The sequence below is a fragment of the Sinohyriopsis cumingii genome, chromosome 4 (genome assembly GCF_028554795.1).
Source record: "Sinohyriopsis cumingii isolate HCF-2022 chromosome 4, ASM2855479v2, whole genome shotgun sequence".
NCBI lineage: Eukaryota > Metazoa > Mollusca > Bivalvia > Unionida > Unionidae > Sinohyriopsis > Sinohyriopsis cumingii.
In genome coordinates, this window is record NC_142964.1 from 133,081,396 (window position 1) to 133,093,315 (window position 11,920).

The 11,920-nt window shown below is 35.0% G+C and overlaps 1 protein-coding gene across 2 annotated transcripts in view; it reads right to left on the minus strand.

Moving 5' to 3' along the window:
• The window catches only part of LOC149802115 (nonsense-mediated mRNA decay factor SMG5-like), a 192,124-nt gene extending 182,247 nt beyond the window's left edge, over window positions 1-9,877 (minus strand). For both annotated transcript variants that reach the window (XM_089956507.1, XM_089956506.1), the window contains exon 1: window positions 9,687-9,877. In XM_089956507.1, the coding sequence (XP_089812633.1) occupies window positions 9,687-9,754 (68 nt within the window). In that variant the 5' untranslated portion in view covers window positions 9,755-9,877. The remainder of the gene's footprint in view (window positions 1-9,686) is intronic.
• Between the last annotated feature and the right edge of the window lie 2,043 nt (window positions 9,878-11,920).

Here is an 11,920-nt window from a genome sequence, read left to right on the forward strand (position 1 = left end):
ATTACTGTTGAAGTTCAAGAACCTAAAGAAAAAAAATAAGGTTTGTGGCTGGTGATTAAGCATTTGTAATTATAATACTGTAATCAAGGTACTCTTGCCACTTTAAAAATAATGTGTAGTTTCTGCACTGCTCATTTGAAGTCATATGGCCAAAAAAGACTGTAATGACCAAGAAATTGTACCTGACAGGGACTAAATTCTTGCTGTAAGGCAACTTGACCAACTGAAACATGGAGCTAGTCCTAGATGTCAGGCAATCAAATCTGTACAGACCTGATAGTGTAATGCCAGGCAACTGAAACTGTATAGCCCTGATAGTGTAATGTCAGGCAATTGAATCTGTATAGCCCTGATAGTGTAATGTCAGGCAACTGAAACTGTATAGCCCTGATAGTGTAATGTCAGGCAATTGAATCTGTATAGCCCTGATAGTATGATGTCAGGCAACTGAATCTGTATAGCCCTATATAGTGTAATGTTAGGCAATTGAATCTGTATAGCCCTGATAGTGTAATGTCAGGCAATTGAATCTGTATAGCCCTATATAATGTAATGTTAGGCAATGGAATCTGTATAGCCCTGATAGTGTAATGCCAGGCAAAGGAATCTGTATAGCCCTGATAGTATGATGTCAGGCAATCAAATCTGTATAGCCCTGATAGTATGATGTCAGGCAATCAAATCTGTATAGCCCTGATAGTATGATGTCAGGCAATCAAATCTGTATAGCCCTGATAGTGTAATGCCAGGCAATCAAATCTGTATAGCCCTGATAGTATAATGTCAGGCAACTGAATCTGTATAGCCCTATATAATGTAATGTTAGGCAATCAAATCTGTATAGCCCTGATAGTGTAATGCAGGCAATCCAAGTTGTATAGCACTGAGAATGTAATTTAGGCAATGGAATCTGTATAGCCCTGATAGTATGATGTCAGGCAACTGAATCTGTATAGCCCTATATAATGTAATGTTAGGCAATCGAATCTGTATAGCCCTGATAGTGTAATGCAGGCAATTGAATCTGTGTAGCCCTATATAATGTAATGTTAGGCAATGGAATCTGTATAGCCCTGATAGTATGATGTCAGGCAATCGAATCTGTATAGCCCTGATAGTGTAATGTCAGGCAATTGAATCTGTATAGCCCTGATAGTGTAATGCAGGCAACTGAATCTGTATAGCCCTGATAGTGTAATGTCAGGCAACTGAATCTGTATAGCCCTATATAGTGTAATGTCAGGCAATTGAATCTGTATAGCCCTGATAGTGTAATGTCAGGCAATCAAATCTGTATAGCCCTGATAGTGTAATGTCAGGCAACTGAATCTGTATAGCCCTATATAGTGTAATGTCAGGCAATTGAATCTGTATAGCCCTCATAGTGTAATGTCAGGCAATCAAATCTGTATAGCCCTGATAGTGTAATGTCAGGCAACTGAATCTGTATAGCCCTATATAGTGTAATGTCAGGCAATCAAATCTGTATAGCCCTATATAGTGTAATGTCAGGCAATTGAATCTGTATAGCCCTGATAGTGTAATGTCAGGCAATCAAATCTGTATAGCCCTGATAGTGTAATGTCAGGCAATTGAATCTGTATAGCCCTATATAGTGTAATATCAGGCAATTGAATCTGTATAGCCCTGATAGTGTAATGTCAGGCAATCAAATCTGTATAGCCCTGATAGTGTAATGTCAGGCAACTGAATCTGTATAGCCCTATATAGTGTAATGTCAGGCAATTGAATCTGTATAGCCCTGATAGTGTAATGTCAGGCAACTGAATCTGTATAGCCCTATATAGTGTAATGTCAGGCAATCAAATCTGTATAGCCCTGATAGTGTAATGTTAGGCAATCAAATCTGTATAGCCCTGATAGTGTAATGTCAGGCAACTGAATCTGTATAGCCCTATATAGTGTAATGTCAGGTAATGGAATCTGTATAGCCCTATATAGTGTAATGTCGGGCAATCCAAGTTGTATAGCCATAATAGTGTAATGTTGTTGTTGTGGGGTTTAACGCCATTTTTCAGCACACGATATGCTATACATGGCGGCCAGTATTAATGGTGGAGGAAGAACCCAGGAAAACCTCAGAAAGAACCACCGACCCACGAGAAGCTACTGGCGAGCTTTATCACGTGCCCACATTGACTGAATCTGAGACCCGAACCTGCGCAGACAGAGGTGAGATGGCAATGGTCCGTAACATAGAGCGCTTTAGACCACTTGGCCACGTGGGGCCCCCATAATAGTGTAACATCAGGCAATCCAAGCTGTATAGCCCTAATAGCAAAAAACCATCTACTAAATATCTGTAACATTTTTCATTAATTATATGTTGAAAATAAGGATTTGGTCAAATTTAATTCCACTAAAATATGTTAATTTCCAACATAAGTATGAAATCAGCAGGGAAATCCATTCTATCTTGCATATTTTCATGAAAGTTTAATTTATGATAAGGCTGCATGATCCCTGCCTACTGCAATCCACTCGTGTGGGACTTGCGACTTCATTCCATTCAATGGGAAAACCAGACCAACCAAAAGCCTAAAACTGATATTAGTACTCCTACCTTACATTGCCAGGAGAGTACAAAACTGATCCTATATTTATCAATGAAGCAGCTAGATTTGATTCAAAACTGGGCATATTTCAAGCACTTCCACTGATGCTTGTAAAAGTGCATTCTACCACTAAACAATAAAGTCTCTTTCGCTTAATGCAGCTAAAACCCTAGCAGAGCTAAAAAAATTCTGATAGCCTGATGCCCGGGGCCCCTCTAATTTTAGTTTGGGCCCATCCTGTATTCCAAGTGAAGTGCCCATTAGGCTTGTCAAAGAAAAAAATAGTTTACTTGAGGAAACTTGGATAGGGAGGTTTTTACGCTGTATTTTTTAAGCACCAGTTTCACTAAATATTGACTGATCTTCCAAGTCCAATAAGGGTGAAACTCTCAAACGACACGCCAGTGGAGCCATCATAAACTTGGGGGGAGGGGGAGGGCATGTAGCGGTCAGCCAGGAAATTTTAAGGATGCAGGCCAAAACATGTTTAAAGGTGAAATTGGTGGAGGCAACTATTGACCCGACCAATTTCATGTCTCAATATGCGTGCACCCATTGGAAGTGCCATTCCTCCATGTGACACCTTATTTTCCCCCAGGACCAGCCCCAATTTTCAAGTTCTGGTCAGCTGTGGCCAAACTGCATAATAGCTAAAAGTTAGACTTAAGTACACAAGCATAAGGCAAGTGTGACTAATTAACAGTTAATCCTTATCATTGCATTTATCTTGTAAAAAAGACTGCCCTTTGGACATACATCAGAGAAACCATGTGGTACAGTGTGTGTATATAAGCACCAGCAATTGATTGGCAAATAAATGATGCCATATTTTGTTGCAACTTATGATGCCTAGGACTTCATTTTAAAAGTTCAAATCTGCAGTCACAAGTTGCTGTACATGTGGCAACTGTTTTTCCCATGTTTAATATCCCACCTTATTTCCTTAGGTTTAACTCTTAAAGCATTTAACACTGTTTACTAAATAAAATATTTACTCTAAATTTGTTCTTCGGGCGCACATATACTGCATGATATATTTTGTTTTATTCCTTCTATTAATTTAATCATGGTAATTAAAGTTTACATATATAGTAGAGGAATGCGAGGAGTTTACTTGCCAAGTTTCTTGGGCAAAAATGGAGATGTGATTTTGTTTGCAGAGACAATTACACAGCATTGACGGTGATCATTCATGGGATTAAAACTGGTGACTGTTTTATTTTTTTACTATAGTACAGTTGTAGGGGTTTAAAAAATCAGAAATTTATATGAATAATGTTTAACCTTTCCATTCTATTACAGAAGAAAAACACTTTGCAGTGTGATATTTTAATTATTTCATCGCGGCAGTATTCACAAGAGATAAAATAGGATATGGCATCTGTGGATTGCATACATCTATTTATGTTTGGTTGGTTTTTTTTTGAGAAATGAATAATAAGGAGTTCTATGCAAAAAATGGGGAGATATTATGAGATTGTGAGGTAGGTGTGGAAATACCTACAAAATTGGGAGGTTTTTCTCCCAGCTTGAGAGTTGACAGATATGAACCAGAGGTCAAGCTAGCCTTGAATTTTAGGGAGAAGTGGCTTCTCCTTTTGGACAGAACAGGAAGAAGTGAGAGCTCAACAGTGAGAAGTGGACGCAAAGCAAGAAACTTGGTATATAAATATAATGTGTTATCTCTTATTTAAATTATACCCTCTATATCCCAGTATTCATACTTGCATTTAACATTGGATTTAAGCAGTACTTTATTTTCAAGTAGAAAATGTTCTTAGTTATTTTGGCTATATGACTCTAAAAGAGAATAGAAACCACATTGTAACACATTTCAACTGAGTAACCAGATTACATTATTGTAAATGCAAAATTAGTAAAAATGCTTAATCAACTACCCCTTATCAATTTTTGTAAATTTTTAAAAACAAAAATACTATCACAAGGTTCACAGTAATGGCACTTTCAAAGATTTCTAAACCAGTTTTATACAACCCCTGTACCCTGTACAGGTGGGCAAATGCACGTGTCTTCAGATCATACTGTTCATACGTCATTTCTTTGTTACAGAAAAAACATTACCGTAACTATTCATACACAACACTAAAATGCACAAAATTACAGAAATGGCTCCTTTATAGTAGGTATTTAAACTAAACCCTTCTTTCCATCCGAATCAACACAGACTTGCGTGCATCTAATTGTAGAAGGAGGGGTTCTTATAATGTAATCACTCCCTTTATATAGTTTCATTACAACAGTCCACTGATAGGATTGCAAAACTTGTTTGGTTTTTTTTACGCACCTGTAGTAATTTTAGGCAATGGTTAAAAGGTATCTGCTTCACTGCTTTTTTCCGTATTTTCACAAATATGAGTCAAGTCAGAAAACAACTTTGACCATACAACTCTTCCTGCAAATCCTCCACAACATAGCATTGTGTGACCTACATAACTGCATTTTAAAGTTAAACCTTAAATAATATACCACCTAGGCTTTACTTTCTATAAATTGTTTATTTTTCTGAATATATTTGCCCAATGATTTACAAAAACAATCTAATAAACTGGTAGGCCTACTTCCCAGACATACCGATGTCCGCCATTATTTCCCCATCACTTATTCTCTTAAGTTTCAAACTAATTTTATGCGAAAATAGTGTAACAGAGGCAGTTAAAATATCCAGATCACCGATTCTGGTCTTAAAACACAAATTTCTTTTTACATACTATTGTTAAATTTCAAAACACAAGTTTGTAAGTTTTTATCATCTCAGGATAACATGCAGAAATTCAGCCATGCTAGACCAACAAGTAGGTCTCTGCTTTTTTCCCATTTTTTGGACACAAAAAAAGCGGAGACCTACTTGTTGGTCTAGGGCTGCGATAGCTGCTAACTTACTCGGGAAAGGGTTAATGGTCAATCAAAACACATGACTGTGAATGTGCAAGAGTGTGTCAGCATAACTGATATCAAAACTAAGCCTGGCTACTGATGGCTTGATGAATACATTTCACTACAACACAATACCAGAATTAACCTGGTTTAGGCAATGGGGCTTCCCAAAAAGTATTTTCAGTCAACATACCTCTAAAAAAAAAATCATGGTGCAAAGTCATTTTTGCTTTCCTAACAGAAGGCAAAGTATACATTATTTGGATGAGTTAGTTGCCCACTTCGCCTGGTAGCGTGACCCCTGTGAACTGTCTTGGCTTGTGGAATTTATTTAAGTCACCAGCCCGGGGCCTGTGCCTTAAAAATTTTTTTTGAGCCCTGCCTAGGATCGAATATATCTGTTGTAGTACTTGCTTACTTTTTGAAAGGAGAAAATATCAACTTAAATAATCCTATTTCTAATAGTATTTTCTGTATCAGTTACTTTCATTATCCTACACTGTAAGAGAGAAGTTTTGGAGTGAGAAGGAACTACAAGCCTTACTTCTTGAATAAAAGGAACTACATATACAGTTAAACTGGGTTTGTTTTTATTGTTTATAATTGCAAATCTAACTTTTAATAGGCACAGAATTCCAATTAAAAAAATGTCCAATATAATATAAATGGCAAGAACCAAATCCAAATAATATTAATAAATCATATTCTTTGGAAAGTATGTCTTCAGAAAATCTCAAATAAATAAAATACTTAAGCATCACAACTACTAATGATCTGAACAAAAGTCAGAAATTAACATGATGGTAAATCATGTGACCCAACCAATCATACCAAATGTGAATCAGTTAGCTTTCAAAGGTTTAGTCTGACTTATTTTAAAACTGAAACATCATCTGGGACCCCCACTCATAAATATTACAGAAAGAATATGACCCAAAATAGTAGCCAGATGAGTTTTATAAATTAGTACAAAACACCAGAATGTGTGACCTTCTTACTGAACTAGTGTACTGGATCCCTTCAAAACAATGTATTTTGTAACACAGATTAGCAACTTTTTGCAATATTTAAATAAAAAACTAGTAGAAATCAGCGTGAATATACCTACAATATATGTTATTCAAACAGATAGTTCCCCCAAAAAATTTCTTTTTGTTTTCTCTAGAAACCATAAAAGATTTGAATTGTTAACCCAACAATATTAATCACAACTGATGATTCTTTTTCAAAATTAGTATGGTCAAATTTTGTCTGAAACAATTTTATTCTGACACTGTGGAGTGCATTATAAAGTGGAAGCAAACTAATCAATATCACACATGGCCAGGTTTGTATATCTTATAAGCTGATAAACAACCATTTCATTTGTGGGGATTTGTGAGGATAATATGTGACATAAATATTGGCGATTTCCAGTGCTACCATAAATACAAGCAAATCAAGTCATCATCAGAAATAGATTTTATCTAAATGAAGATAGTAAAGATAGTATGAGAGAATTATTTCCCTACTTTTTACTGAAATGGTTGGGTGCAAATGGGATATTCAACTGCCCCTTGAACATATAATGGTTGTATCCTAGTCCACAGTAGTTGTACAAAGCATCGAAGCGCATGTTACTTATCTCATGGTAAAGCAATCAATACTAAAGGAAGTTTTGTTTTATATTTAAGAATTATGTGTGCATACTTTTATGAATTACACGAAATTTGCTGACAACTGACAGTATATCACTTCAGCATTTAACAATCACAAAAGAATATAAGAGGTTGAAATCACAGCTCTCATGATTAACTTGCAAGAGTTATATACCCTGAAAAAGCAGCTCTTAGTGTCCTTAATAGCTTAATGCATATGTTGTCATAAATACAGTAACTGTCTCAATGAGTGCGATACACAAACGGTCATACAGACACTCATCTTTTATAAGAGACACAAACTGGTCTGTAGATTTCCTCCTCAATGACAACTACTAGCTATGATAGGGAGTGAAATGATACACTTGTGCATCGTATCAATGATTCATGGTACAATATGATTCTATACATTATTTATACACTTTTCAACTTGATCGTCCTTTCATCTATACAATGCCTGTCAGTGGTAGGGTAGTATCGTTCTATGTGTTGACATCTTGGCTGTATTTCCAATATGTATGCAACAGACAGACATTCACATGGACTTATCAACTCTTCATATGCCACTCTCATCCTTTACCATATCAAACAAAAATTATTTAAACCTTTAAGGCTATTTCAGACTGCTCCATTTGATAAGATGCAGGATTAATTTTGGACACCATGTCCTTTGTTTTGCACTTTATTTCAGCCCTAGCTATAATGTCATATCCTTAACAAGCTGTGGCTAAGAAACAATCCGTAGTTGTCAAAAAAGCAACACAATTACAGTCTAAGTTAGCAAACAGTTTGTGTCGCTTCCTATAAAGCATAAACATTTAAATATGGAACTTTTTCTGTATCCTGCTAATCCAGACAGATGCTTTATTTACAATGGCAGTCTATTACGATTCAGTTGTTTAAAGGACACTTACAGTCATCTATGGTAAGATCTTGTATTTCTGAAGCTGACTATATACAGTGCAGCATAAAATCGCACTGGAAGTTGGTAGAATTGTTCAAAAAACAGCCCTGAAGCTCTCCACTGTTTGTGTGCACACAACACTGTCACTAAGATGATTCCAGTCCACAACTGTTTTTACAAAGAAAGAATTTCTAAATTATTCTGTTCTACATTGCTCAAATACAAAACATCTACTGTTATTTGTTCCTTGTGTTTCTACAATGTTTATAGCTTCAAAATCAGGAAAAGATCTTGCTTTAATTTAGCATTTTTGTCTTAATGGTTTTAGATGGAATAAACTATGGAAATTTCAGTCCATTATAGTACGTATGCATTGTTACAAATATGTGTAACAAAAACAAATGCCCACCCAAATGTGAAATCACACCCATCTGTTCCATTGATAGATATCTGATCGAATATGTACCCTGTCCACAAAAGAATTTAAGGGTGCTAATATAAGTGATAAAGAACAATAAGATCACTTTGTAGCCTTGAAGTAACCTTGTCAGCTGAGAATACAGTATCATAGCTATGAAAAGCTTAATCTGGGATTGTTATGTTGTTGTTGTTGTTAGAATTATTTTTGTTTTTTCTTCACAGCCCCTAAAACTGGGTAAGAAATGAAAACTGCTTTTAAAACCCATGGGACGTTTAGTCCTACAATTAAGAGCTCAACGCTGATATTTATGTTGTGGGCATCAAGGTCTTACAGCCTAACTAACTGCACTTTGTAGCTTGTTTTGATGTCGACTAACATCGTTATGAAAGTCAAATTTTCAGGAATATTTCACACAACTGAAAACGAAACTAACAAATCTTTTCTACAAAGTAGTCATAATGTTTTAGTCAGACTTTACTTACTATGATGTCTTTTCTCTAATAAATTCAAATTCTCACAAAAGAAATGTACCTGTTTTAAAGTTTCATTGGCCTATATTTGTTGGCTGGAAAGCGATGAAAGCAGGGAAAGCCAAAATTGGGTTAAGTTGAAATAATAAAAAAAAAATAAAATAAAAATATATTATGCCTATTGGAACTGTAAGCAATGGTTCGTTTCGTTCAAGAAATATATCCCCAAAATGAACCTACTTGAACTTACTTTGGCATACCTCAAATACCCTCGCATTGCAACAAATTCAAATGTATGTCAACGGAACGTGAAAATGCGTCCATTTGCTAGTATCATATTTTCATTCCGCCAGGATAAAGACAGCACAGTAAGTATATTAATTACATATACATTAGCAGAAGAGTTTCGATATAGGCTGCCAAGTGTGAGATGTTCCTGAAACTTTGATTAGTCATTCCGATGTCGACGACATCGGAACATGCTATATGAGGTCATTATTTGGATAGTAAGACATGGCACTAAAACAAAAACAACATGTGCTATGTCTTAACATTGTAGGACTAATGGGACGTTATACATGACCGACTTATAAATGGAGCTCTGATACTCCAAAACGTCAGTTTTCAATTAAACTTAAAGTTAAAATTTCGTTACGTTTTTGTGACAAGTATATTAGCATGAAATTAATACAAGTTGTATGATGACGTTTCTTGACCAGGGTTTAAATATCATGAAAGTTCTACCGGAAGTAGCACAGTACTAGTCTTGAAGATGAAAGTAACCTGTAAACTTTCTTGGCTTTGTCGAGATCTGGTTTGATTTCATTACTCTTAGAAGCTGCTTTCTTCATCTCTTTGGGAAGACACTTAAATGAGCTGGGTCCACCATCCCTAGATCATACAACACAGACGGAAATACAAATTTTAGCACTATTGCAGGTAGATTTCGAGAGCGCTATGATCACTATGATGATCACGTGAACACTAAAAAGAGACTAGACGTAAGATTTTAACTTTTTTTTTCAAGCACGGAAATTGAACGATCAAAAATAAATGTTAAGTATGTTACCCATTCAAACCTGATAATGAATATGCGAACTATAAAAGCGGATTTTACTTCCAATTTAAGTTAATAATTTTTCATCATATAAAATATGTTTAAAATCAGCTTTTATAATGTGAACAAATAAGAGATTTCATCAAGTAGATGCAAATACCACAGGAATCTGACATTTTATCAATAAAGTACGGCGAAATCTCTGACAACATGAAATCACTTTATCGGTAATATAAATGAACACTTATATTACCGATAAGGTGATTTCTTGTTGTCAGAGATTACGCCGTACTTTATTGATAAAACTTCAGACTCCTGTGGCAAATACTTACAACGTAATAAAACACAAGATCTTTTTAGCCTTTACAACCCACTATTTAAACCAACAACTTAAACTACAGTAGAAATATTCCAAAATAAGAATTATATATATATATATATATATATATATATATATATATATATATATATATATATATATATATATATATATATATATATATATATATATATATATATATATAGGTTACTGCATTTGTATGGGAAAATATGAACGAGTTTTCGGAATAAATACTGCACGAACTTGTGAGTGCAGTATATCCTTCCGACAAAACGAGTTCATATTTTCCCATACAAATGCAGTAACCTTTTTATTATATGCTCATTTTTTTATTCTACCTAAGGTTTAATTATATAAACAAAATACACTACAAGAAACAACGTGAATGAATGAATGCCGTATTCCAAACTAAATACACAAGCGCAGATTTGACATTACAAAATGGCATGATTATTAATGCAGCATCAGAGAGGGTGAACAGACCATAAAATTCCGACAAAACAAATAAAACAAACAAAATAAAATCATCTCGTGGAAAGGTCCAGATTTTTACAAATGAACCTTTCCTTGAGATGTTTTATTTCTGTAATGGCCGATTATACTAATAAAACCTTAATTCGAAATAGTAGCTGAAAAAATAAAGTACTCTACGTGTTTATTTATTCTTGTTTATTTTTTTGACGACCAACGTTGGTAGGTACCCTCTCTGCTGCTATTAATTTATGTAAATTTACCACCATACCAAGTTTGATGAATATTTCTCAACGCGTTCTCGCTGTCGTTTCTCCTCATCTGTTTCATCTTTATTTGTTTCATCTTCATCTGTTTTATGTTTCAAGTAATATTCAGGTTCTGATGGTGGTTTTTCTATTTTTGGATTTATGTTCTTTCTTTTTTTGTAATATATCATCAAACTTCTGTATCTATCTCCACCGCAATTTTTGCACATCTGATATAATCCTCTAACGCCGTTGTTACAACCAACACAACTTCGTGGACCAGCATGAAGGTTTTTCTTTATAAGATAATTATGTTTCTTGCAATATTCTCCACGACATTTTTTATCACGGTTCCTTGACGCAGCCACGTACAATTGTTCATTATCAGTTTAATTTTATCATCACCTTGTTATAATAATTAAATCATTATGTTATAATAAAATGGTATATCCGGAATCTTATACTGCAAGGATAGCTCGAGAACGATTAGAAGCAATTAAAAAATTTCTTCCTGTTAGAGATTCATTTAGAAAAAATCTACAAGCGCAGCAAGAAGCTCAAGTTGAGTACGAAGAAGAAACTAAAAAACTGTTTAAGCCCGTCACTGCAGCTACTGAGAAAGTTACAACTGTCATCAAAGAAGATCTTCTTCCGGTATCAAAACAAACTGCGGCGCAGACTGAAAAAATAGCAAGAAGAACTAAACAGACAAAAAAGATTTTACGAGATCTCCCACCTGGCATAGCCAGGGAAATAGCTGCAGCTCAACCTCCACCTGTCGGTGAAGAAATACTTGAAGGTATTGAAAAACTTCGTACTGAAGTCGCCGACGTGAGAAAAAAACATGCATCTGAATCCAAACCAGTAGGAGAAAACTTAGAATTAATTGCAAGATTTAACG